The sequence below is a fragment of the Protopterus annectens genome, chromosome 1.part0 (genome assembly GCF_019279795.1).
Source record: "Protopterus annectens isolate FY-2018-M chromosome 1.part0, PAN1.0, whole genome shotgun sequence".
Classification (NCBI taxonomy): domain Eukaryota; kingdom Metazoa; phylum Chordata; order Ceratodontiformes; family Protopteridae; genus Protopterus; species Protopterus annectens.
The window spans coordinates 31,371,138-31,396,957 of NC_056725.1; the positions used below are offsets into that span (position 1 = coordinate 31,371,138).

Below are 25,820 nucleotides of genomic sequence, written 5' to 3' on the forward strand. Positions count from 1 at the left end.
CAAATTCCTTCACTTTTCTTATTACTTTCTGTCTTGGCAGCTTATCCACATTATGATTATTGTATTGTTAGCTTATTTCTAAACATTAATAATGGCGGTGGTGCTGCGGTAGCGTTGTCGCCTCACAGTAAGACATAGTCCTGTTAGATTCTCAGAGCGTCTTCTGTGTGGAGACGTGTGTGAATGGGTGTACCTTCGCTGAAGGCTGTGTGTCAGGGCTGGCAACTCGGCATGTAAAAATCTACTGCCAATCATTAGCGGACCGGAGTTCTGCTGTGGCGACCCCTAACCGGGAAAAGCCGAAAGACAATATTAACATATTATTAAAAAGATTGTTGGAAGTCTTATTGATGGCAAGTTGAGGCAAAAAGTCCTTGTAGCAACCTGCAGTAAATTTTTACTTTGTTGTAGGACACATGGAGACCTAAAAAAAGAGACCTAGAAATACAGAAATTTTAAGCCGTTTGCTTCATCTCCAATGTGAAAATGAAAATTTGTGTCTTTCTATTATGTGAGGCTTGCTTGTACTTGTATGTTTGGGGACAAATTACTAATATTTAATAATGTTAAATCATCCTTTGTAGTAGGTAACAGTTGATCAGTACTTGTCTTAATCTAGTTAAAATTTGAAATTCTGATCTGTTTTAGAGGTACGCCTTCAAGATCAGGGCAACATTCTACTGTGGGTGAGGCACTAAATTATGATGTGCAGACCTTTGGAGTTTCTCTTCCTGTGAAAGTTATGGAGGCATTAACTGTTGCTGAAGGTAAGTTCCAGAGCAAGTTGTATAATACTTTTGAAGGTGTTTGACTTGATTTTCAAGTTATGTATTTCTGTACATTTTTGTACTTTAGAGCAGTCATCTGTGTATATTCCATCCATCCATGACCCCTTTTCCTATTTTGCACATGGGGTTGGTATGTGACTTCAACACTGGCAGTCATCTAGAGTCAAGGTTCACACCACTAGGCTAGCCCTGCATTAGTTTTTCTTTCATACCAGACCCGTGTATATATACACACACACACACACACACACACACACACACACACACACACACACACACACACACTTGGGGCTAATTTAGAGTAACCAGTCTGCCTATTGCATGTCTTTGGAATGTGGGAGGAAACTAACACCAGGAGAAAACCCATGTGAACACAAGGACAACATGCAGACTGCACAGGAAAGGCACCCTCAGCAGAGAATCAAACCAGGAAAGCTCTTGCTTTGAGGTGACAATATTTGAACTGTGCCATCCCTCCTCTTTATGTATATTGTTTGCAAGTATGTAGATGCATGTATGTAAAACATCTTCTCTTTTTGGATGTACTGTTATGATAGAATTTGTAAATTTGTTTAGTAATTCTATTAAAATCCCCTCCAAAATGTACTCTTATCTTAAGGTTCCTACACATTTAATAAAACATGTATTAACATATTGGCTGTTACATAATTTACCTTTATTTAATTTATTTAGTTAAATTTAATATTGTTAATCAGGGTGGGGCATTGATCTCTCTTGACCATTGTCAGGCTCAGAGCGCAGACAAAATGAATTATAGTTTATGTGCATATAGTTGAGTGCATATTTTAAGTTGATAAAAAAATTTTGCATTTGCGCCAAGTTGTATGCAGGGAATTTAATTTAGTGGGTAGTACAGATTGACGCTTTTTACAATCATTTGAAGGTAATTGGTTAAGTGGAATGTGCAGGCATATGTAGACACTGAAGAAAAGCTGATTGGCGCTTGAGTTAGAATGAGCAGTCTTTGAGTAAAGGTGTACATTAAAGCATTAACAGGCTGTTGTATTTTTGGGTGCTCCATACTTTGGGAATGGGATTTGTTTTACACTAGGTAAGAAGTGCCATATTTGTGGGGCTAATACTGGAAATGAGTGGGCTGTGCACTCTTGTCTAGTCGCAGGAAGATGGAGAAAGAAGGAGATAAAGAATATTTGGTTGTAGCATGGTGTCTATATGGTGAGGTAGCTAGTAAAGGATGAGGAGCTGTATAGGTTTAAGTAGTTTGAATGTAGGAGTATTAGTCTGAGACCAGTAGTAATTTTGTCTTTTGGAGTACTAGGCACTGATGCTGTGTTTTTGGTGGAAGTATAATGAATATGTAATGTTGGAGGTGGCTTATACTGCTAATAAGATGTTATTTGTGTTTAACTGTTGCAGTCACTACATTTGGGTAATCTGCTGGCAGGTTGCCCTCAGTTGGCCTGAATAACAAAGTCTTGGGTCCTGCGTCAGTTGCTGTCCCTTCTTTCATTACGTCAGGTAGTCAGGGGTATAAAATATGCAGCTGACGCCGTTTACATCAGTCTTTCTTGCCGCACTATGCCCGAAGCAGAAGCAGTTCATAAGTGCCGGTTGGCCGACTCCTGAAATTTTCGTTTTCGAGTTTCAGAGCCGAAGTCTTCAATCTAAAGCTAAATACTCCGTTGGGGAAACATTTTCTTGCTTCTAACTTGTCTAGGGTACACCATAAACGAAAAGAAATCACAGCTGGTACCCTCTCAAATTACATTTCCTGGGTGCAAGCTTGAATACAACTGCCCAGATGACTTGCCTCCCACTAGAAAAACAAATTCAATGGATGACTTAATTCAAGCAAGTGGCCAAAAAAATCCAGTTATCTGCAAGACGAATTCTGCAGGCCTTGGGGTTCATGGCTTCCTGCATTCTACTAATTCCCCATACAAGACTGCATATGAGGAAACTTCAATGGTACCTAAAAGGTTTATGGAGTCAACATTGTCACAGCCTGGAAACAATGATTCCTATCGTTCCTTGCCTGCAGCAGGAGTTACTATGGTGGGCAGAGGCCTGTCACCAAAACAAGGGACAGTCATTCATTCCACCCCCTGCCACCCAAACCCTGACTACAGATGCATCCGATTATGCTTGGGGCCCATCTGGCAGGGAGATGCATTCAGGGCGAATGGAGCCCAAGTCAAATGCACCTACATATCAACCAGAAAGAAATGCTAGCTGTACAGAATGCTCTGACGGCCTTCAAGGACTTTCTTCATCCAGGACAACTACTGATAAAGATTGACAACACCACAGTTATGTGGTACATAAACAAGCAGGGGGGTACCCATTCCTACCCCCTTTGCAGACTAGCCATGGCTTTGTGGAACACAGCCTTGACTTAAATACATCTACAAGCTCAATTCCTGCCAGGAAAGCAAAATACTTTGGCAGACAAACTAAGCAGAAATCTTATGGACCCACACGAATGGAAACTGGATCCACAAATCTTCAGCATGTTGACACAAAAATGGGGGAGCCCAGACATAGTTACCAGTTGGACAAATTCTGTACAAGAATCCATCACAAAAAAGCTTTGAAAGTGGATGCTCTATCCTTCAGCTGGAAAAACCTATCAGTCTATGCCTTTCCCCCACTGCGCTCCAAGATTTTACTAAGAGAAGAAAAAACAAAAATGATTTTGATTTGCTCCAGACTAGACTCTCCAACACTGGTACCTGCTCCTACACAGTATGTCAAGCCTTCCTCCGTGGTACCTGCCTCAGACACCTTATCTGTTTCAGCAGAACTATCAAATTCTGCACACTCAGCTCCAAACTCTGAATCTTGCAGCATGGCTAATCAACTAAAATCACCAGTTACATCTCTCGGTAAACCTGTGATGGATGTCATTTTGGAGGCTAGAAGGTCTAGTATTAGAAAATCTTATGCTGATTAAATGGAAAAGATTCTGTACCTGGAACAAAGCACAAGGAATAAACACAGCAATGCCCAATATTCCTCCGATTCTGCAATATTTAACGGAGATGCTTCATAAGGGCCTATCTTTTTCTTCTATAAAAATCCATGCCTCTGCCAATTTGGCTCATTACAACACAGAGCCTCCTCTCTTTTCTCATCCCCTGCTAAAGCAGTACCTCAGAGGGGCCAAAAATTTGAGACCTCCCAGAAGAGCACCAACTTTTGCATGGGACCTCAATTTTGTGCTAGAAAAACTCACCCTACCTCCTTTTGAAGTAGTTGCTACTGCAGACATAAAATTTCTCTTGGAAGACCGCTTTCCTTTTAGCAGTCACTTCAGCTAGAAGGATTTCAGAACTATAGGCTGTTATGGCAGTGGAGCCTTTCATTATCTTTTAACCCGGACAGGGTGGCTGTCTGGACCAATCCATCCTTTATGCTTGAAGTGGTATCTAGTGTGGCGCTTAATCAGACCATTGGTCTGCCAACTTTTTCCCCCAAATCCACAGAACAAGGGGGAGCGGATTCTGCTTTCATTGGATGTACACAGAAAACTAAGATTCTACTTACAGGACAAAATCTCTAAGAAAATTTGAGCAATTACTGGTGGCATTTGCTGCAGGGGCAGAGGGAAAGGCTATTTCAAAGCAGACTATTTCAAAATGGATAAGCCATTGTATTCCCTTTACATAAACAATCTCAACACAGTCATCCCTCAAGCTACCTGCATCCAATATGCTGACGACTCGACAATCATTTGCTCAGCATCTACCCCCACAGAACTACTGTCTCTAACTCAAACTACCTTCAACACTGTAGAAACTTTGTTTACTAGACGATACCTCCTCCTCAATGCTAAAAAAAACAAAACTTCTCCTTTTCACTCCTACCACTCGAGCCTCCCCATTAAACTTCAACATTTTGTCTAATGACACTACTGTTATCTCTCCTGACACAACAACTAAACTGCTAGGAATAACCATCGACAACAATCTTACTTTTGATCAACACATCAATAACACCATCAAAACTGTTAATAAAAAAATAGGATCATTATACCGTATCAAACCTTTTCTCACACCTTCTACCAGAGCTACTATTGCCCACTCCCATCTTATATCTACTCTCTTCTATGCCTCACCTATCTTCACTAACCTTAAGAAGGCCAACCTAAATAAACTAGCAACTTGTTACAATAGCATTGCCCGATTTGCCACCAGCAACCCTTTCAAAACACACCACTGTCACAACCTAAAACTCCTAGGCTGGCTTGAGCTACAAAACTGTCTTTTGATCTCACAACTTACCATTGCCCACAAGATACTTTACCAACCTTATAATACACCTATACTTTCTCAACTTTTAATCCCTTACAATAATCTTACCTCCCTCCGATCTTCTTCCAGACTCATGACCAAATCTGTAAAGTCCCATAACCTAGCTGGTGACTCTCTGTTCACTAATACTATAGGAAGGATATGGAATCCGCTACCCACTGATATCACTCTAACCTCCTCCTTACCTCTGTTCAAATAAAAAATCAAACTGTATTTCCAAAATCACTGGCTCTGTTCCTGTAGGACTCATGACTAATCTCTTCTTTCCCCTCCTCCACTAGAACTTTACACTTTACTTAGTAAATATACTTATTCCTTCTTCTTATTGCCCTGTTGCTCTCCTCTAATGCTCTAACCTACTCCTCCTTTTTCTCTCCCCTGTCCTCTCGTACACATTCTTACCCTTCTCCTCTCTAGACTATTGCTTCTTTCCCTCTTCCTCCTTTGTATTCCCTTCTTATCTCCTGTTCTACTTCTTCTCCAACATTTTTTGAAACCATGTTGCTAATCCTGACTTTGTGTAATGCTTTTACTGAACAACTATTTTATAGTATGTTCCTTGGGTATTTCTTGTATTTTTTTTTTGTTTGTTTCATGTTACTAAATGTATATTCATTTTGTACTTAATTTTTTATTCTGTAAATTGTCCCATTGAAATTTAGTATGTGTGGAGCTTTTCTCCTCGGGCCTCTACTGAAAATGGACATATATCCAGCTAGACTAGCCCGGTTAACAAATGTAAAATAAAAATAAAATTCATTTCTGCTACATGCACCTTGGTAAACCTTTCCTTAAGGGGATCTGATCCCATTTCACCAGGGCTGCATCTACTTCTGCAGCCTTTCTCAGAGGGGTTCCTACCAGAGACGTTCTAGAAGCTGCTACCTGGAGCTCAATTCATACGTTCACCAAGCATTACCATTTACCTCTCTTCTCTAAATCCAGAGCAGGCTTTGCCACTGCTGTCCTGCAGGGCCTTATAGCTGCTCCTAATGCTGTATAATTCCATCCTCCCAACCATAACTTTGGGATTTTACCCAAATGTAATGACTGCAACAGTGAAACACGAAGAACATAGTATGGTTGTGTACACTTACTGTAAATGTAGATGTAGTGCATTCACTGTTGCAGTCCTGGTTACCCACCCGCCAGCCCCCTATTTCTTTCTTACAATATCTCTTCTTTCTTTTACTATGCTCAAAAGCCTTTTTGGTGTATTTGGAGGTATATTTTTTGTGTTCTAAATTACATGTATGTATATGTGTGTGTGTATGGATATAGATATATATATATAGATATATATATATATATATATATATATATATATATATATATATATATATATTGCTCCCCATTTGGGGGGCACCTGACATCTGGGGCAAGAAACACTGATGAAAATGGCGTCTGCTGCATGTTTTATACCCCTGACGACCTGACGTCATGGAAGAAGGGACAGCAACTGACACAGGACCCAAGACTTTGTTATTCAGGCCGACTGAGGGCAACCTGCCAGCAGATTAACCGAATGTAATGACTGCAACAGTGAATACACTCTTAATATCTACATTTATGGTAAGTGTACACAACTGTACTATCTTGTCAGACTGTAACTATTGCAAGTACCAATTAGTGATAAGTAGTAGGTGGTAGTGGTAACTGTAAGAAGTAGGTAGGAGCTAAATCAAGTTGTGGAGGAACTACTCATATGTGGCCCTGCTGTCTGTGGGTAGAAAGCCTCCCTCCAATAGCTGAGTGCTGGCCCTAGCCTCTATATCTGATGTTATCCATGTCACTATTCCTCACTTTTGGGTCTTGGGATCCGACATCGGATCTGAGCCAGCAGTTTTACAGACAACTTCTAGGCTTGAGCTCCCTCTAACCCTTCTGATTTCATTTGCCGCAATCAGCTACAGACATAGATTTCTTGGCTCTGCTTTGGAGTGGGATAAGTAGCTTATTTTTCTTGCATTTTTCCTCTAGTGATGATTTCTCGAGGTTAGTTCTGTAGTTAGAGTACTCTCTGGTATCAGTGGTCTAGTTCCTCCCCTCTGTTTTGTAACTCTTGTCAGGTAGTCCTGTTATCGCCCCCTTTTTTTTCTAGCAGTGCATCAGTTAGTTTCCAGTTATGTTTTTTTTTTTTTTTTGTAGTCAAACTTGTGTTGTAAGTACTTACCAAGCACTGCCTGTTTCTCTGTCTACAGTTAGGTTGTCCCTTTTGGTTTAGGGTATTTTTTCATTGTGTCCGACTAACCTGTCCATTTTAAATGATAGTCCTCGTATTGTGGGAAAATGCCTGTTTCTGATTAGCACAAGGAGTGCCTTTACTGTTTGGGCGCTGACCACCTGGAGTTTGAATGCAACATTTCTGCTGCATTCAACTCCAGGGCTTTAGTGTGCTGAAATAAGCTCCTTTTGAAATGGTTGGCTCAAGGGGGTCCCTTGGCTCAGTCCCCTGCCAAGTCTGGACCCTTGGAGTGTAAAAGGAAGATTCCCCCCCCCCCCCCCCCGCCTCCAGGGTCTTCCTCTTCCAAAAAGGTGGTGCTGTCAGATCCTAGTGCCTCTGATCAGACCCCAGCCTCGACTGTCGGATCCAATGCCCTCCGATCCTAAGATCCGTGACTCATTGATCTGGGGCTTCCACTCTGAGGCCTTTGGATCTAAGGTCGTGGAAATCCACCCCTGGATCCAAGGTCTCCAGTTAGAGGTCTTTGGAGCTAGCTGAATCTGGACCAGCCACTATATGGCTTCATCAGATCCCAGACTAGTGGGATCCAAGCCTTCGGATCCTACCTTATCTGATTAGAGGAGATTGGATTTGGGATCAGTGTCTGATCCCACTATTGTTATCCAGGATTTCCTCTCAGGTTCTGGCTTAGGACAGTCTTCTGTCTCAAAGCACAGAAGTCCTTCCTTAGAGAGGAGGTCCTCTGGATCTAGGCACCCATCCCTGGCTAGGTCTTTTGCCTCCTCAAGATCCTCTGGGAGTTTACTCCCTTCCGGTATGGACAGGATGAGGTCCTTCCTCAAGGCTAAGATTGAGTTGGGGCTTCTTGCATCCCCTGCTCATCTGGAGAGGGGAGCCATCTCCTACCCCCTTGTTTACTTCTTGTCTGACCAGGTTGGTTTTGGATGCCCTGGCCCTGGATCGCATGGGGAGGGATAAGGGGATCCCTGGGGACCCTTCTGTCTTTACCCCGTTTGAGTCCCTGACAGCTTCTGCTGAGCCTCCCATTGGGCAGGCCGAGTCCTGGGCCGAGTTGTCACTGGAGTTTTTCGGTGTTCTGGACCAGTTTTTTTGGACTGGTCCCTTCCCCTTGGCGCTATCTGGAGACCTGGAGGTTCTGGCCTGCTCTGGTCCCTCTCCCCAGGTGGGTTTTCCTGCTGGTAGTGGGGACAGGACATCATCCAGTCCTCTGGCTTTCCAGGTTGTAGAGAGGGCTTTTTCCTCCCAGTGTGTCCACCTGGGCTTCCAGGGACTATCCTAGCTTCTCCGAGTGGGTCCCTGTCCCCACGTCAGCCCTCTTGAACCAACGTTCAAATGGGAGCTGCCCCACTTGGAGTGCCCCTGTCTTTAGAGTTCTCCCCCGAGACATCCCTGGAGGAGGTTCCTCAGAGATCATTCAAGAGGAGGCACATGGACTCTCCTGCCGAGTCGCTCATAGAGGATATGGACCTTGAGGAGGGGGACTTGTCCCCCAGATCTCCGCCAGAGGATGTCTCCTTTGAGGACATCCTGGAAATCTTTAAGCTTAAGGGTGGCTGGTCTTCCCTCCACCTGTCCTCTGAGGAGCCCATCCTTCTCAAGGCTTTTGGGATGGGACCATCTACTTCCTGGGTTCCCCCTCTATGGGCGAACTTGTAGACCTCATCGCCAGCAGGGCATGGAAGGAGCTGGATACTGTGAAGCCTTTTTCCAAACGTGCTGACAAGTTTTATTCCACCTTTTGATGAGCAGTTCTGGTTGAAAAGCATGACAGCCGATGCAATCATGGTAGCTGCTGCCACCAAGAAAGAACTAGTCTGCTCCCCCCCCCCAGCTTGTGTCCTGGGCAATAGACAGACACGGAAGGTGGGTTTTCTCCTCAGTGACATTTGGTCTACGGGGGCTTAACTACCTGACACTTTCACCCGACTTCAAAAGGACCTGGTAAAGGAGCTTACCATATCCCTTTTTGAGGTACTGCCTGCCGGGGAACTAAGCAAGCTATCCCCCAAGCAATCCACACTTTCTTCCCTGGCTAATTCATCGATAGAGCCCTGATTTTGCCATCAGTCTAACAGCACTCTTGAAGTGCTGCCCAGCTGTCCTGCCTTGGAGGCAGATGGGGGTAGTTTCTTTGCAGCCTTTGGGCTGGGCAAGTATTACAAAAGATCATTGGGTGCTAAACATTTCTAGGGAATATTTTATTCCCTTTTCCCAGCCCCCTCCAGTCAGGAGATATTTCCCCTATGCACCATCTCATCAGATGGAGCTAGCTCTGGAAATAGTACTCAGACTTTGAAAGAGAGCCATCCAAGAGGTTCCCAAGACAACGAGAATCCGGAACTTAACTCTTGCTTCTTTTTGGTGCCCAAGAAGACACCGGACCTGCGTCCTAGTTCTGGATAGCCACTGTCCAGTCTATTGTGCCCTTGTTGCACAAGGACGATTGGATGTGCTCTGTGGATCTCCAGGACATGTACTAATCTTATTTTGGCTTTTCCTGGTTAGGGGTCACCACAGTGGAACTCAGGTCCACTAATGATTGACGGTGGATTTTTACGGTGCCGATTTGCCAGCCTGATGCCCAACCTTCAAAGCAGGGACACCCATTCACACACGCACCTACCTGCATGTCTTCAGACGTCACTTGACCGTGGGGAGGGCATGCGGACTCTACACAGAAGGTGCTCCAGCTGAGAATCGAACGGGAGAATCTCTTGCTGTGAGTTGACCACGCTAACTGCTGCACCACCGGGGCCACCCCCAGGACATGTACTATCATATAAAAATAGGCGCTGCAGGAGACATGTCTGCTTTTGAATAGGGTCCAGTCAATACCAGTTTTGGACCCTGCCTTTTGGTCTCACCACAGCCCTCCAGGGTGTTCACCAAGTGCATGGCAGTGGTCACAGCTCATCTGAGACTGCAGGGATTCCAGGTGTTTCTGTATCTCGACAGTTGGTTCCTCACAGCTCCCACGAAGCATTATCTGGCCACTCACTCTCTGTACCTACAACAGGTATGAACAGAGTTTCCACAAATCCATCCTAATTCCATCCCAAAATTTGGAATTCATCGGGATTCAGTTGGACACTGTCAGACTGCAGCGCTCCTGCTCTCATCGGAGCTCATGTTAAATGTCTTTATCTTTCTCATGCTGAGACTCCAGTTGTTCTCAGGGCCTTAGGCTTCATTGCGGCAATCTATCTAGTGCTGCTAGCCAGGTTCTGTAGTGGAGTCTAGGGGTTTGGTGGTCTTCCCTGGTTCATGCCATGTCAACTCCAAATCTGTCTCTCACCAGTGTGCAGGAGTCATCTCCTTTGGTGGATCCGGTCTCCAGACCTCCTACCAGGCAGACCGTTCTTTCCCCCGTGCTTGTCTGACCAGAGACTTTTCCCTCTTGAGATGGGGGGCATTTTCATGGGAAGATTGTCCAAGGCACGTGCCCTGAAGCAGAGCCCTGACTGCTTAGCAGCGTCCTGGAGATGAGGTCAGTCCTCCTAGCATTGCAGGTTTTCCAGGACTGCCCACCTTTGGGTACGGTTGCAGTTCACACAGACAATATGGCTGTTGTGTGGTACATCAGCAAGCAAGGGGGCATACATTCATATCTGCTTGTAACGTGGCCATGAGTGTGTGGGAGTGGGCAAGGTCCTTGGGGCGCTTACTCATTGCAATTCATATTCCCAGAGGGTCTATCATGCTGGTGGACAGACTCAACAGGGCAATCTTGAGTCCTCACTAGTGGTCCTTGAAGCTAGGGTCAGCCGAGCTGCGATCTGTTTACTTCCCCTCTCAACCACAATTGCAGCCAGTATTTCACCCTGATTCCCCAAACAGGAAGTCCCCTCGGGGTGCTCTGGTCCACGATTGGCCCCCGTGTCTCCTTTATGCCTATTGCGTATCCTCTCTTGCTGCTGCTGCTGCTTCCTGGAATACTTCAGAAAGCCCGTCGCCTCAAGGTTACCTTGATCCTTTTACTTTTTATTTACTTTTTCCCCCTTTTGGCCTTGGCAGGTGTGGTTTCCCCTTCGGTCTCATTTGAAGTACCCACCTCTGGTACTAGATCCCATTCTGGATCTAATTTACCACCCCTCTCAGCTTCCAATTCCCAACCTACAGACATTGTCTTCTGACATGGTTTGTCCACTTCCAGTAATCCTGTTTCAGCCCAGGTTGCCTTCCCTGTCAAGGATGATATCCTGGCCTCTCAGAAGGCTTCCACTAGAAAGATTTACACCAGTAAGTGGAAACTGTTTTCTATTTGGGCTAGGCAGTGCAGTCTTCCTGCTTTGGCTTCCATTTCAAATGTCTTGCTCTTGTCTTTGCTGTTTCAGGGCGGAGCTAGCTTCTCGACTGTCAAACTACAGTTGGCAGCTATTTCCAACTTCCATATTTCCGAGGAACTTGCCTTCTACTCTTGATAGTGTAAAGTCTTTCTAAATGGAGTTTTGTACTTCGGCCTCCTGTCAAGGATCCTTCCCCTCCCCTCCCCTCCCTTACACACAGCCCATTTTGAGCCTGCTGCTACATGTGATATCAAAATCTTATCTTGGAAGGCTACTTCTTTTCTAGCTATAATGTCAGCTAAAAGAGTTTCAGAGTTGCAGGCTTTCTGTCAAGACACCTTTCATGGTTTAGACAGAGTGGCTCTTCAAAGTAACCCTTTATTCATTGCCTAAAGTTGCCACAGAAGCTAATTTTAACCAGTCAATCTAATTGCCAGTCTTTAAATTTTGCCAGTAAAGGGTAATGAATATCTCCTTGCATACGTTAGATGTGCATAGACAACTGGGTTCCTACTTAGATGGGACAAAGAGTTTCTGCAGGTCTTGACCGGTTGTTTGTGGCATTTTCTCTGAACAGGAAGGGTGTGACGGTGTCCGAAGTAACTAGGTTCTGTTGAATTTCGATGTGCATTTCCTTTGCTTATTCATCCAAAGGTTTATCCTTACCAGGGGCAATCGGCTCCTTCCACTAGGTCAATGGCTGTCTGCTGCCTAGCTTGCCAGTCATTCCATAGATGACATTTGTGCAGATGCCACCTGGTCTTGCACCTTTGTTAGTCACTACAAACTGGACATTGTCTCCAGGAACTGCGCTTCCTTTGGCTGCACAGTTCATTGGCATATCTGTCCATGAGGCCACCCAGGGTTTTGGGTAGCTGGGGACTCTGACCCAACAGTGAGGAATAGTGACATGGATAACATCAGAATGTTGTGTGCTAACCATAACTTGGCATCTATTATCCTATGTCACTATGCATCACTATCCTCTCTCCGTCCCTGTTCTGTATGGTCTAGACTATTTGGAGATGTCCTATCTGGTGGTCAGGGTCTTTCTTAGCTGCTTTCTAGTTTTGGGCAAACTCTATCTAAGGTTGTTAGAGGGCAGTGAGGGATCATGGGAGTGGGAGGAGCTTGAGCCTGGAAGCTGTAAAGTTGCCAGCTTGGATCCGATGTTGGATGTAAGACCCATCAGTGATGAATAGTGACATGACACATGCATAGTTATTTTAAATACACAACTTTTTTTTCATGTGGTGTTAGAGTTGCTTTTCTAGCCAATTTCTTAGGATATCTGGAATGTTCATTGATTTTCTAGTGGGATTTCAATGCAGCAAAGTTCTCGGCCTTAATTTTTTTTTTTTTTTTTTTTTTTTTTTTATTTTTTTTTTTTAATATACTAGCTCAAGTTTTCTTAAGTACTTGGGATGAATTTTTTGTTCACTAACTTGGGGGGGTACAGTGATGGACTTCTAGCTGTGTTCCCTTCTGAAAGGAGTTGGACCTATAGATTACCATATTTGCACATTGGATATAGAAAATGTGCAAGTCATCATAAGAGCCTATTTACAATAGCTGCTGTCTCAGACAGGATCCTAATAGCACTACAAGCCACCTCCAACAACACTGGAGAAGAAAATAGAAAAAGATGAAACGACTGGCCCTTCAGTACTTCAACATGGGGAACAGAGCTATTGTTAACTGTTCTGTTAAGACGTTCGAGCGAAATGAAGGTTTGCTTATTAATTGCAGCTTGGGTAAGTGACTTCGAGTAGTTGGTAATATACCACGGCAAAGACTTTTGTTACAGCTATGAAGATTGCCCATGTGAGTCAGCTTTGTCTATATTTTCCAGACTGCCATCAGTGTGTTTAAGGTAGTCCTGGTCTTTTCCCTGGACAGAATGTGTTGGGAGGGAGAGGTAACTGCATGGTTGAGCAAGTATTTGGAGCAAAGTAGGTTTTCCGTTGAACTTTTACTAAGGGCAGGAAGGATAGAGTTTTGGATGGAAGTCTGTGCAAGATGGTTTCGCAATTTTAGTGATTGTGTTAACAGTGGCTGGCCTTTCATATTTAACCCACATCATCATGCTAAATCTGTAATCATAAAGGACTTCTAAGGGTGGTAAAAGGTGCTCCTTGCACAAGGAAGTCAGGGGGTGCAGGCCTTTGACCCCTTTTGGAATATCTGAGGGAATTTGGTGGTTAAATATTTTAATTTAATATCTGTAGATGTTAATCGTGCATACAGCTGCAGTCATAACAGATGTGTTATCCTGCCGTCAGGCAGGTCCTCGGTCGGCTGAATTCCAAAGTCTAGGTCCGGCGTCTGTTGTCGTCGCTTCTTCCCTGACGTCAGTACGGCAGAGGTATAAAAGAACCAGCTGACGCCATCTTTTTCAGTCTTTCTTGCCGCGTGCTACCCGAAGCAGAAGAAGTTCGCAAGTACCGGTCGGCCAGCTCCTGAGATTTACAAAAATATTAAAGCCGAAGTCTTCTTGAAAGCTAAGTACCCCGTTGGGGAAACTTCTTGCCTCATACCGATGTCAGACAAAGTTAATAATTGCATTTCATGTGGGAAGCAAATACCGCATAAGGATTTCCACTCTTTTTGTATTCCTTGCTTAGGCCCAGACCACGACGTCTCTGCCTGCCGATTTTGTGCTAGATTCAACAAACGCACTATTAAGCGTTGGGCGGAGTTCGCCCATCACTATTTTGGCAAAAAATGTAATTATATTATGTCGTCTGATACTCCGACTCCAGTTTTGAGTAAAAGACGCAAAGATAAGGACTGACAATCGAGGTCCGCGACTTCTACTGACACCACGCTAAGGCCGACTACCGGTTCTCCGGTTCTCACCGAGGCGCCTACGCAGCCCCTGAGTACCGATGACACTTCATTACCGGTGTCTCTTGTGCCAGAGGTCGCAGGCTCCTCGGCCCCCATTCCGACTACAGATACCGATGCCACTTTTGGCAGGGAAACCCAGAGTTTAGACAGGCCTGCCATTTCTCAAGGTGTCTTCAGGCCTTCCTCCTTCTCTGTTAAGGCTTTCACAAAATCTAAATCAGCCATGAATCCTAAAAAAAACAAGGATCACAGACAACCTGTCAGGGCCCCATGCCTAAAAAAACAGATGCTCAAAATGGCTGAGGACTTTATTACTCTTATCAGGGGTTCTCAACCCCCCCCCCTCGGACAAAAGGCCCAGATTAGAGGAAGACTACCCTTCCTCAAATCAAGCCTCTATTACCTCTGAACATTCTGAGGACCAGGAATATACTTATTCCCCTTTTGAAGACTCTGATGCAGAGGAGTCTATTCCCTCGGTCTCCACTCCTGAGGACTACTCCTTTGGGGAAACCCTACATACTTTGAGGGAACACTTTCACTGGGAAGGCCAAGATTACTCAGATTCCAAGAAAAGGCTCAGGGATTTTCTCTTGCTCCCCCAGTATAGGCCTCTGGCTATCTCTCCTGTCTTAGATATATTAGATGATGTATACACAGAAGCCAGCCTCAACCCAGATTCTTTACCTCCAGCTCCTGTTAAGCCATACGGGTATTACCGGGTTCCGGATTCACACCAGTTCCTATACAAGAGCCATACTGCTGACCCAGAAACTATTTCACAGGGTCCCAAGGGAATTAAGGCCTCTACTGCTAAAAACCCATTATCTTCAGAGAGAGATTCCAGAGCTTTAGAAAGGTGGGGGAAAAAGTGTGTAGCTCGGCCACTTTAACCATGAGGGCATTAAACTGTCAGTTACATATGTTTAAAGTATCAACAGTTTTTATTATCTGAGTTGAAAAGTAAAATGGCACAACCTGAGCAACCTGATTTAAGAGTTGCAGGATTTGTTACATAGTGCAGAGCAAATGGGTAGACATACCCTGCATTGCGGTTTTGATGCTTTAGAGGCCTCATGTAGAGCTGCTGTTACAGGGTCTGTCATACGTAGACATGCTTGGCTTAAAGAACAAGCTCTACCAGATAATGTCAAAGCTAAATTACTAGATGCACCTCTTCAAAAAGATGTATTGTTTGGTGTTAAAGCTGAGGAGGTACTAAAGAAAATGGAGGAAAAGGCGAGATCAATGCAAACAGTAAAAGATTTCCTGCCGGTACAACCTCCACGTTTCAGCAGAAACTGGCCTTCAAAAAATTGGTCCTTTCCAGCCACGGACAGACCTCAGAGGCAGATACAGGCGCCCGAGAGGTAGACTGCAATCTCAAGGATCATTCAGAGCCAGGCAATGGCAAGCACCAATCCTAAGAGGTGGAGAAGATAGATCAGTCATTCAGAAAACAGACGCAATGACTTTCCCCTTTACCTGCCAAGCAAAGCTTTAATGGCAGCACCTTTAGGCGGAAAACTGGCATTATTCTCAAAAAATTGGCATATTGTCACAAAAGACAAATGGATCCTGGACATTATAGAGAGAGGCTACAGATTCCACTTTCACACCCTTCCAAAAATGAGAGGCATGCCAAACCTGCCACAAAATAAAAGGGCAGAGGCACAAAAACAAATTTCAGCTCTCATGGACATGAAAGCTATTCAGGAGGTGCCTGCAAAAGAACAAGGTCAAGGGTTTTATTCCAGACTATTCCTGATACCAAGGAAAGACCAAAATTGGAGACCTATTTTAGATCTGTCCATCCTAAACACACATTTACAGGTACCAAAATTCAAGATGCTCACATTACAGCAGCTTCTTCCCATGCTGGGCAAGGAGTCTTGGCTGGTAACATTGGACCTCAAGGAGGCATACCTGCATGTCTCTATCAGACAAGATTGCAGAAGATACCTCAGATTTCTTGCAGGTTCAACCCATTATCAATTCTCTGCATTGCCCTTTGGCTTATCTACTGCGCCCAGAGTGTTTACGAAATGCCTGGCATCAGTAATTGCCTTCTGCAGACTTCAAGGAATACAAATATACCCATATCTGGACGACTGCCTGATCCAAGCGGACAGCAAGGACATACTTCTGAAACACCTGGCGTTTGTAATAAGGCTGTTGAACTTTCTAGGATACACAGTCAACAAAAAGAAATCAAAGCTAATACCCTCTCAAACAATAATTTTCCTGGGTGCCAGCTTGAATAAAAACACCCAGATGGCCTACCTCACGCCAGACAAACAAGGGCAACTATCTCAATACTTCAGCAAATTGGCAACCTTCACCAGGCTGACTGCAAGGAAAGTCCTGCAGACTCTGGTATTCATGGCATCATGCATCCTGCTGATCCCATGTGCAAAGCTGCATATGAGGAAACTTCAGTGGTACCTAAAAAACTTATGGTCTCAACACAGCCACAGTTTGGAAACAATTATACCACTCATTCCATGTCTTCAAAAGGAATTTCTGTGGTGGGCTCAAGCATGCCAAAGAAACAAAGGTCTCCCTTTCTGTATACCTCAAGCAAATCAAATCATCACAACAGATGCCTCGGACTACGCCTGGGGGGCACACATGAAAGATCAGTGCATTCAGGGAAAATGGTCCCAAAAAGAGAAGCACCTACACATCAACCAAAAGGAAATGTTAGCAGTGCAAAATGCTATTTTGACCTTCAAAGACCTACTGCATCCAGGCCAGCTATTGATGAGGACAGACAACACCACAGTGATATGGTACATAAACAAACAGGGGGGGAACTCATTCATACCCCCTGTGCAGACTAGCAATGGCCCTTTGGAACACAGCTTTGGAATTGCAAATCCAACTTCAGGCAGAATTCCTGCCAGGGAAGGAAAACACACTGGCAGACAGCCTAAGCAGAAATATGACAGATCTGCACGAATGGAAGTTGCATCCTCAGGTTTTTGCAAAGATAACTCAAGCATGGGGACAGCCCAGGCATAGATCTCTTTGCTACCCACAGAAATTACCAACTGAAAAAATGTTGCTCAAGGACCTGTCATCCACAGGCCTGGAAAGTGGACGCACGCTCCTTCACCTTGTCAACACTGACAGTCTATGCCTTTGCGCCTCTCCCTCTGCTGCCCAAAGTTCTATTAAAAGCCAGAGCAGAGAGGCCGAAAATTATTCTCATTGCTCCAGACTGGCCAAGACAACACTGGTATCCACTCCTGAAGAGCCTGACACAGTCCCCACCATGGATTCTACCTCTAGTACCTCTTCTGTTGTCCTAGCACAACTTCAAAACTCTTCAAAGCCAGCTCAAAACCCTAAATCTAGCCGCATGGAGAATCCCTTGATTTCACAACAGACCCTCCTCTCCAAGGAGGTGCAGGATGTCATCTTGGAGGCCAGAAGACCTTCTACTAGAAAAGCCTACTCTGCCAAATGGAAGTGGTTTTGTGCCTGGAATCAGAAAAAGGGCCAGAATCCTTGGGTAATGAATATACCTCAAATATTACAGTACCTAGCTGAGATGTTAAATAGTGGACTTTCCTTCTCCTCCATAAAAATCCATGCTTCAGCCATTTGTGCACAATACAACACAGATCCTCCTTTATTCTCTCATCCTCTCTTAAGACAGTTCCTCAGAGGGGCTAAGAATATGAAACCCCCAAGGAAACCACCAGTCCCTGCTTGGGACCTCAACTTCATATTGGAAAAACTGACCCTTCCTCCATTTGAGCCAGCTGCTTCAACAGAACTACAATATTTGTCATGGAAAACCGCCTTCCTTCTGGCCATCACCTCAGCACGCAGGGTTTCTGAACTACAGGCCCTCATGGCTGTGCAACCTTTCATCATTTTCCATCCGGACAGAGTTTCCTTACGAACCAACCCTACCTTTATGCCAAAGGTAGTATCCAGTGTAGCCTTGAATCAGACTATCCACTTACCTACCTTTTACCCTAACCCACAAAACAAAGGGGAAAGACTACTGCATTCCTTGGACATTCACAGACGACTACGTTATTTCGACAGGACGAAGCCATTCAGGAAATCCGAGCAACTCTGTGTCTTATGCTACAGGTGCTCAAGGAAAGGCCATCTCCAAACAGACAATCTCAAAATGGATAGCCCACTGCATATGCTTTTGTTACTCATTTCATGGAAAAGCTGTGCCTTCAAGCATCCGGTCCCACTCCACAAGGGCCACAGCTACCTCTGCAGCTTTCCTCAGGGGGGTTCCTACCAAGGACATTTTGGAAGCAGCCACTTGGAGTTCAGTGCACACTTTCTCCAAACACTATCACCTTCCACTTTACTTAAAATCTAGAGCGGGATTTGCCACAGCTGTCTTGCAGGGCATCCTTGCTCCTCCTAGTTCCACTTAGTGCCTGCCACCCCTACTTAGCTTTGGGATTCTACCCATCTGTTATGACTGCAGCTCTATGCACGATGAACATAGTACAGTTTTGTACCTACCATAAATGTAGATGTTAGAGTGCTCATACAGCTGCAGTCCAGGTTTCCCTCCCTCCATCCCCTCTTAGGACAGGCCTCATGACAAACACCTTCTCATACAACCGGGTTTTCTTTTATGGTGTATTTGCTTGCAAACTACTGCTTTTTGATTATTCTATATTGCATGACTACATAAATTTATGTTTTGCCTTCCTTCTGGGGGCACCTGACATCTGGGGCAAGAAAAACTGAAGAAGATGGCGTCTGCTGGTTCTTTTATACCCCTGCCGCACTGACGTCAGGGAAGAAGTGACGACAACAGACGCCGGACCTAGACTTTGGAATTCGGCTGACCGAGGACCTGCCTGACGGCAGGATAACCCATCTGTTACGACTGCAGCTGTATGAGCACTCAAATCTACATTTATGGTAGGTACAAAACTGTACTTTTTGATGACTTTGAAATAAGAGTGTGACTGCATGGGGTTTGGGTTGGATGGAGCTGTAATGTGGAAAAGGAATGGGGAGGTGCAAAAATTCACAGAAGACTAGCGGAAGAATTGTGTGAAGGAGACTGAATGCTGCTGTGAAGAAGTGGGCTGTTAAGATTTGACTTGGGCAGTAGTTAAATTGGACAAAGTTTTGGGTTGTTTGTGGAGACTAAGTTGTTTGAAGATGCATGGCTTTGGGTCTTCTAGTCTTTTGGCAAGATTTTTTAAGTGAAATTTCATTTGTTTTTTGCCGAGGGATATTTTAAATAGTTTCCATGCATAGTCTGTTTGTATAGGGCTTTCAGTTAATTCCAATGGCTGTTCACCTTCCTTAAAGGGGAGTTTTAAGTTCTGTTTTGCAGGCAGAGTTGTAAGTTGTGTTGACTGTGGTTTTGGGTTATGTTCTAGTGGAGTGATCAGTTAGCAAGATGTTTATGTAAGGCTGTGATGACATGGAGGTGGAAAGATTTGATACAGTAATCACCGTTTGTGGATGCTAAGAACAGAGAATATTAGTGATACTAGTTGAGGCTCAGAATTTGGTGGGTTCTTGTACTAAGTGCGTGTTTGACTTGTGCTATATAGTTTTAGTAATAGGAGTATACTAAATAGACCTGTAAACCCAGTCCATACAAATCTCTGATTCAAAGTGCATATATTAAAAGTACCTTCACATTTCATAAACCAGGAACAAGTTTATCAAGTCATCTTTATTTGAAAAGCACTGCTTTCATATTTTATTAGAAGTGTAGGATTGTATGTTTCACAGTGCCATAGTTTTGTACTGTTTTTACATAACAAGAAAGCATTACTTAACTGCTTTGTATACCCAGTTGTTAAATAAATGCTCTGTATTGAGGATGTCATAGTGTTAAATGATTTTTACTCTGTCTAACAGTGACACAGAAGTGATACCCGGGGTAAACCTACGATCTCTCATCCACTCAAGATTCCTCTTGAAGAGAGTCAATGAGGGACTCTGCCTAACCTGGACTGGGATTTTATTCCAGAGTGAAGGGAGCCTCTGGGTTATGAATCTGTCCCTCCAGTATGTCCTATTTATTTCAATGCTGAGGTTCAAGTTTCTCGAGCGCGTAGCTCGATGGGATTTGGATTTTCTGAGATGCAGCATGTCCATTAATTCCGGGTTGGACATGGTTTTATATGTCAGGCACAGATCGCCTCTGAGCAGGTGGTATGCCACTGAGTAGAGCTGGAGTTTCTTTAACCCAGCAGCATATGGCATCTGTTTGAGCCGTTTGATCCTCTTGGTGAGGTACTTTTGGGGTCTTTCCAGTTGCTGCAGGTGTCTGGTAAGGTACATCCCAAAAGGGGCATTGTACTCTACTCATCCCTCATCAGGCCCATAATAAAGAGGCACGATGACCTCCCCTGATCTAGATGTGAATCCCTTCATGATTAGGTGGGCTATATAAAATGTTTTTCTAACCACTTTGGCCAAGTGGTTTTCAAATGAGAGATTGCTATCATCTTGGGTCCCCAGGTCCCTAATTACTTCTTCCGTACTTAATGGATTGCCACCTATGTGGTAATTTGTGGGCACTTTGTTTTTGCCACCTATGTGGTAATTTGTGGGCACATTGTTTTTGCCAAAGGGGATGAGTATACACTTTTTGGCGTTTAGCTTGAGGCCATGGCTCTGGAACCAGTTGTCTGTTTCTATGAGGCCCTTTTGTAGGATGCTTGTGTCGGCTTGAGAGTCTATTATGGCGCCTAGCTTGCAGTCATCTGCGAACTTGGTCAGCCACAGTCCTTCCGTGTTGGCCTGTAACTCCGAGAAATATATACCGAATGAGAGATCCCAGGACTGAGCCTTGTGGGACGCCACTTGTAACTGGTTTGGAGTCTGACATGGCTCCAGCAATTCTAACCATGTGGGTTCTGTCCTTGAGCCAGTTTTCAACCCATCTACTGACATAGGGGTTTATATTTAAGCTAGTGAGCTTATCTATAATGCTTGAGTGGGGTATTGTATCGTAGGCTTTTGCGAGGTCCATGTAGGCTCTGTGGACCACCTTCCCCTCGTCAATGGCCTTGGTGACTGGTTCAAAGAAATCAACCAGGTTCAAGAGGCAGGATCTGCCCTTAAAGCCGAACTGGGTAGGATCCAGTGTCTGTAGGTCCCCAATATCTTTATTTATGAGGTCCATGATGATCCTTTCCATAGCTTTGCAGACTAAGCTAGTCAGGCTTATGGGGCGATAGTTTCCAGGATCCGTTGAGGCACCATCTTTGTGGAGAGGGACCACTGTTGCTGTACGCCACTCTTTGGGTACATATCCTTTAGTAAGGCTGAGATTGAACAGTAGTTTTATGTTTGGTTTAGCTCTTCTTGGAGTTCATGTAGGACGCAGCCCGGGACACCGTCTGGTCCCATTGATGCTGTGTTTTTTGCTTTGGAGAGGGCGGCTCTTACTTGAGCATCTGAGATGTCAGGGAGGCAACACTCTGCTGGGATAGATATTTGCCCTTTTGGTGGGTGGGGGGGGGGGAGAGAAGTTTGCGCTGAACCTGTCTGCTAGGATGTTGGCAATGTCTCTGGGTTCGGTGTATTTTTTGTCATTTTGGACCAATTCTGAGCAGATCTGGAAATTCCCATCCAGGTTTCTAACATAACTAACGAAAGCCTTGTGATTATCCTTGGTGTCCTGTGCAATATTTCTCTCGAAGCTGGCCTTAGACGATTTTATGAGTGCCCGTAGTTTTTTTGCGAATACTGATCAGAGATGCCTTCCCTTTTTGGGGTTTTGCTACATCATGTAGCTTCCTCCTTCTATTGTATAGTTTGTTTATTGCTGGGGTCCACCAGACAGGATGCCTGCCTTTGGAGGATTGGGTCTTGGTTTTATTTGGTATTGCATAATCTATGCATTCCTGAAGGTGTTCATAGAATGCGTTTATAAAGGATTCTGCTGTCTGGGCCGGATTTTCCCCAGGCCCGGGGGCTTTGAAGGATTCCACCTCGGTTTTGAGGAGTGTGAAATTTGCTTTAGAGAAGTTTTTCAGTGTGGTTTTCTGGGCAGGGGGTGGGGTCGGGATGTGAATATCCAGTGAGATTAGTTTATGGTCTGATCGTACCAGTGAGGGATACACTTCTGGTCTGAGCATAGAGCCCCCATGTTGATGATGATCAGGTCCAGTATGTTTTCCCCTCTTGTGGGAGTGGTCACAAGTTGTTCCATAGAATTTGAGTTTATAAATTCTAGGAACCTTTGGGCTAGGGTGTTGGAGCTAGAGTAATGCTCCCAGTCTGTTTGGGTAGTTGAAGTCGCCCAGTATAATGGTGTTTGGAGAGACCTTCATATATATTTCCAATGTTCTCAGGAAGGCCGAGTGGGGCTCCTGGGTTTGGGAGGGTGGTATGTAGCAGGCTATAAACTGGAAGGCAGTTTTACCCACTGTTAGTTGCACATGGATAGTCTCTGATGCTTCGTGCTGTGCCACCAACCTGGAGGTGTGGGTATCTTTGACGAATATTGATACTCCCCCTCCTTTTGTGGTTCAGTCCAAGTTTTGGGGCCGATAAGCATGGTATGAGGTATAATCTGGTAGTGCTGGGGTGCTCTCTGGAGCCTTGAACCAGGTTTCTGTTACTGCACAGATATCTGTTCTCCATGCTAAGGAGAGTTTTAAGTGCGTGCATCTTGAGGTTTAGACTTCTGGCGTTGAGTAGCATTACTTTTAGTTTCTTATCCCTTGTGATACCTGTGGAGGTGGGTTTGTCTTTTGAGCCTTGCCTAAAAAAGGCACTAGGGGGGGTGGCAAGAGCCTTTGTCAATATCCGAAAGTCTAGGGGTGACTGGTGCAAGCCGTCCCTAGCGAAGCATCATGGCTTGCCGAGCATGTCATCCCAGGTTGACAGGCATTGGATCCCCTTTGAATGACACCAATACTTAAGGCAATTGTTGAAATTGATCATCTTGTCTTCATATTGTGGCATCATTCTTTGTATCAGAAGTGACGTATCGAAAAGGCATGGTACCAGACGCAGTGTATTTAAAAGGGCCTGAAGTCAGCATTGGCATACTAAAGGGGCATTAAGTTCAAAACTGCTTGGTGAAAACTATTTAAGGCACTTGTCTAGATGCTGGTGGAATGTACAGCAGTGACCCATCCCAAAACTGCGCGTACTTTGTAAAACAGGTCAAACGAGTTTTAGGTATTTAAACTTGCTCAGCACTTTTCGCATAATATGAAAAGGGGGCATACAGAACATTCTAATTTTTCACATAAACTGATGTGTGCTATTGATGAAAAGTATTCTAATTGCTACAGAAAATGTTTGAAATTGTCAGATTTCATAAAATGAATAAAATAAAGGGAAACAGCATTTTCGCATAGCGTTTGTATGTTCATATTAAGTACAGATATTTGAGTTTTCAGAAGTGTATAAAGTCTTCATGTGTTTATGCAGTGTACAGTAAAGTTATTTCGCAGAGTTCAGCCATTACAAAGCATATTTCGCAAAGTGAAGCATTTTGAAGAGTTTGTGCATTTGGATGTTAAAAGCTCACAGAATAGTTATGTTTGCACATGATTACAAGAGCCATATTTTCAGTTTGTTTGTACTTACTTTGTGGGCATGGCAGACTGATTTCGAAAACCCAGTATACTTATGTTTGACAGTAGTATTGCTGAGAACTGGAGAGTGTATGAACAAGAGTACAACATTTTCATACAGGCTGCATTTTCTGATGAAGATGACTGTACAAAGGCTTTTATTCTGCTTAATTTAACTGGGTCAGAAGCTATAGAAATGAAATGTTCATTTGTGTATGCACCTGCTATTTATACTGGAGAAGGGGAAAACTGTCCTATTGTACAGGCTGAGTCGAGGGAGGACCAAAACATAAATTTAGAGAAATGTGTAACCCCCAGACAAATGTTAAAATGAAAAGGTACTTATTTTACATAAGGGATCAAAAGCCTGGTGAAACTTTTGCGGCGTTTGTAACTGACCTGAGAAATAAAGCCAAAACATGCAGATTTGGTGACTTAAAGGATGAGTTGATAGACAGACTTGTGTTTGGTATAAAAAGATGATGCTAAGAGATTTTGCTTCGTGAGAGTGCCTTAACTTTGAATAAGGCCACTGAGATTTGTCAGATACACGAGCTTCCAGAAAAGCTTACAGATATGTTTATAAATGAGAGCAGCTTTAGAAGGCACAGTGATAAATCTCATGTTGACAGTATGCAGCACGTGGTTAAAAGAAACCGGCCCAAGCACATGACAGCTGTAACACCTGCAGCAAGTAGTGGTAAACTCCAGAACTTTTTAGCACATTCCAAACTTCAGACAGCCTCCATGAAGCACGAGAATAAGTCAGCACACTTGAAGCATGGGCCCCACCCACTTTCTTTGACAACTGTCATAACTGTGGTGGAAGTCATGAATCTAAAAGGGAAAAGTATTTAGCTTTTGGTCAGTAATGCCACAAATGTAATAAATGCAATCACTTTAAAAGGTTTTGTAAATCAGAAGAATGTGGGTGCTCTTTTATTAAAAGGGAACATTTAAGAATGTGGGTGCTCTTTTATTAAAAGGGAACATTTTAAGAAGCAAGTTGATCAGTTAGACTGTGACAAACCTACTATTTATGTTGATGGCAAAGAATGAAATATTTAGTACTGTTCGGGTAAATCCCCAGAGCTCAAACTTGACAGGTTCTAAGTGCAATGTTATGTCTGCAGAAATATTTGCCAGAGTATGTCAGTGAAATGCTTGATTTGGTAAGGTGTGTGAAACTTTTTGCCTATGGAGGTGAAGAAATTCAAACCGAAGGCTCAGTTTTGCTTTCATCTTACTTCCAGCCAGGGTTGCCAGACGTCCCTATTTGAGTGGGACTGTCCTGGGGTCAGCAGCCCGATCCAGAGTCCTGCACTGCTGGTTAAAATCCTGGCGGAACAGCTGCTGCTCTGTGTTTTTTTTTTTTTTTTTTTTTTTTATTGGCCCATATGCTGGTATACGAGCCAATCAAACAAATTGCAAAACGGAGCTACTTCTGTTTAATGAAGAACTGCCTGACGTTCTACATTGAACAGAAGAGGGTCTGCTGTGAGATTTTTTTTTTTTGACTGGCTTGTATACCAGCATATGGGCCAATCATAATTCGCCAGACGCTGCACTACTTGTGTTTAAAGACCTTTTTGTTTGGTCTTCACTTAGCGAGCAGGGCTTTTTTTTGTCCCTACCTGTCCCGTAACAAACTGGCGTCCCTGCTTCCAGCAGAGAAGGAGAAGCTATGACTTTAATGTAGTCAAGAGGCACATTCAGTTATTATTAGGGCTCAGAGACTCTCTCTGAAAATGGGACCACGTTCATTTAACAAGGAAGTCTATAATGTTTGCGTAAAAGACCACTACTATAATTTTGCCTAACGCATGTTTTGTACCTAT

General features: G+C 44.0%; 1 protein-coding gene across 1 annotated transcript in view; it reads left to right on the forward strand.

Moving 5' to 3' along the window:
- Positions 1 to 25,820, forward strand: part of NUP133 (nucleoporin 133) — a 2,059,048-nt gene that overhangs the window by 245,074 nt on the left and 1,788,154 nt on the right. Inside the window, exon 2 of the mRNA XM_044070734.1 lies at positions 649 to 767. Coding sequence (XP_043926669.1) covers positions 649 to 767 — 119 coding nt within the window. The remainder of the gene's footprint in view (positions 1 to 648; positions 768 to 25,820) is intronic.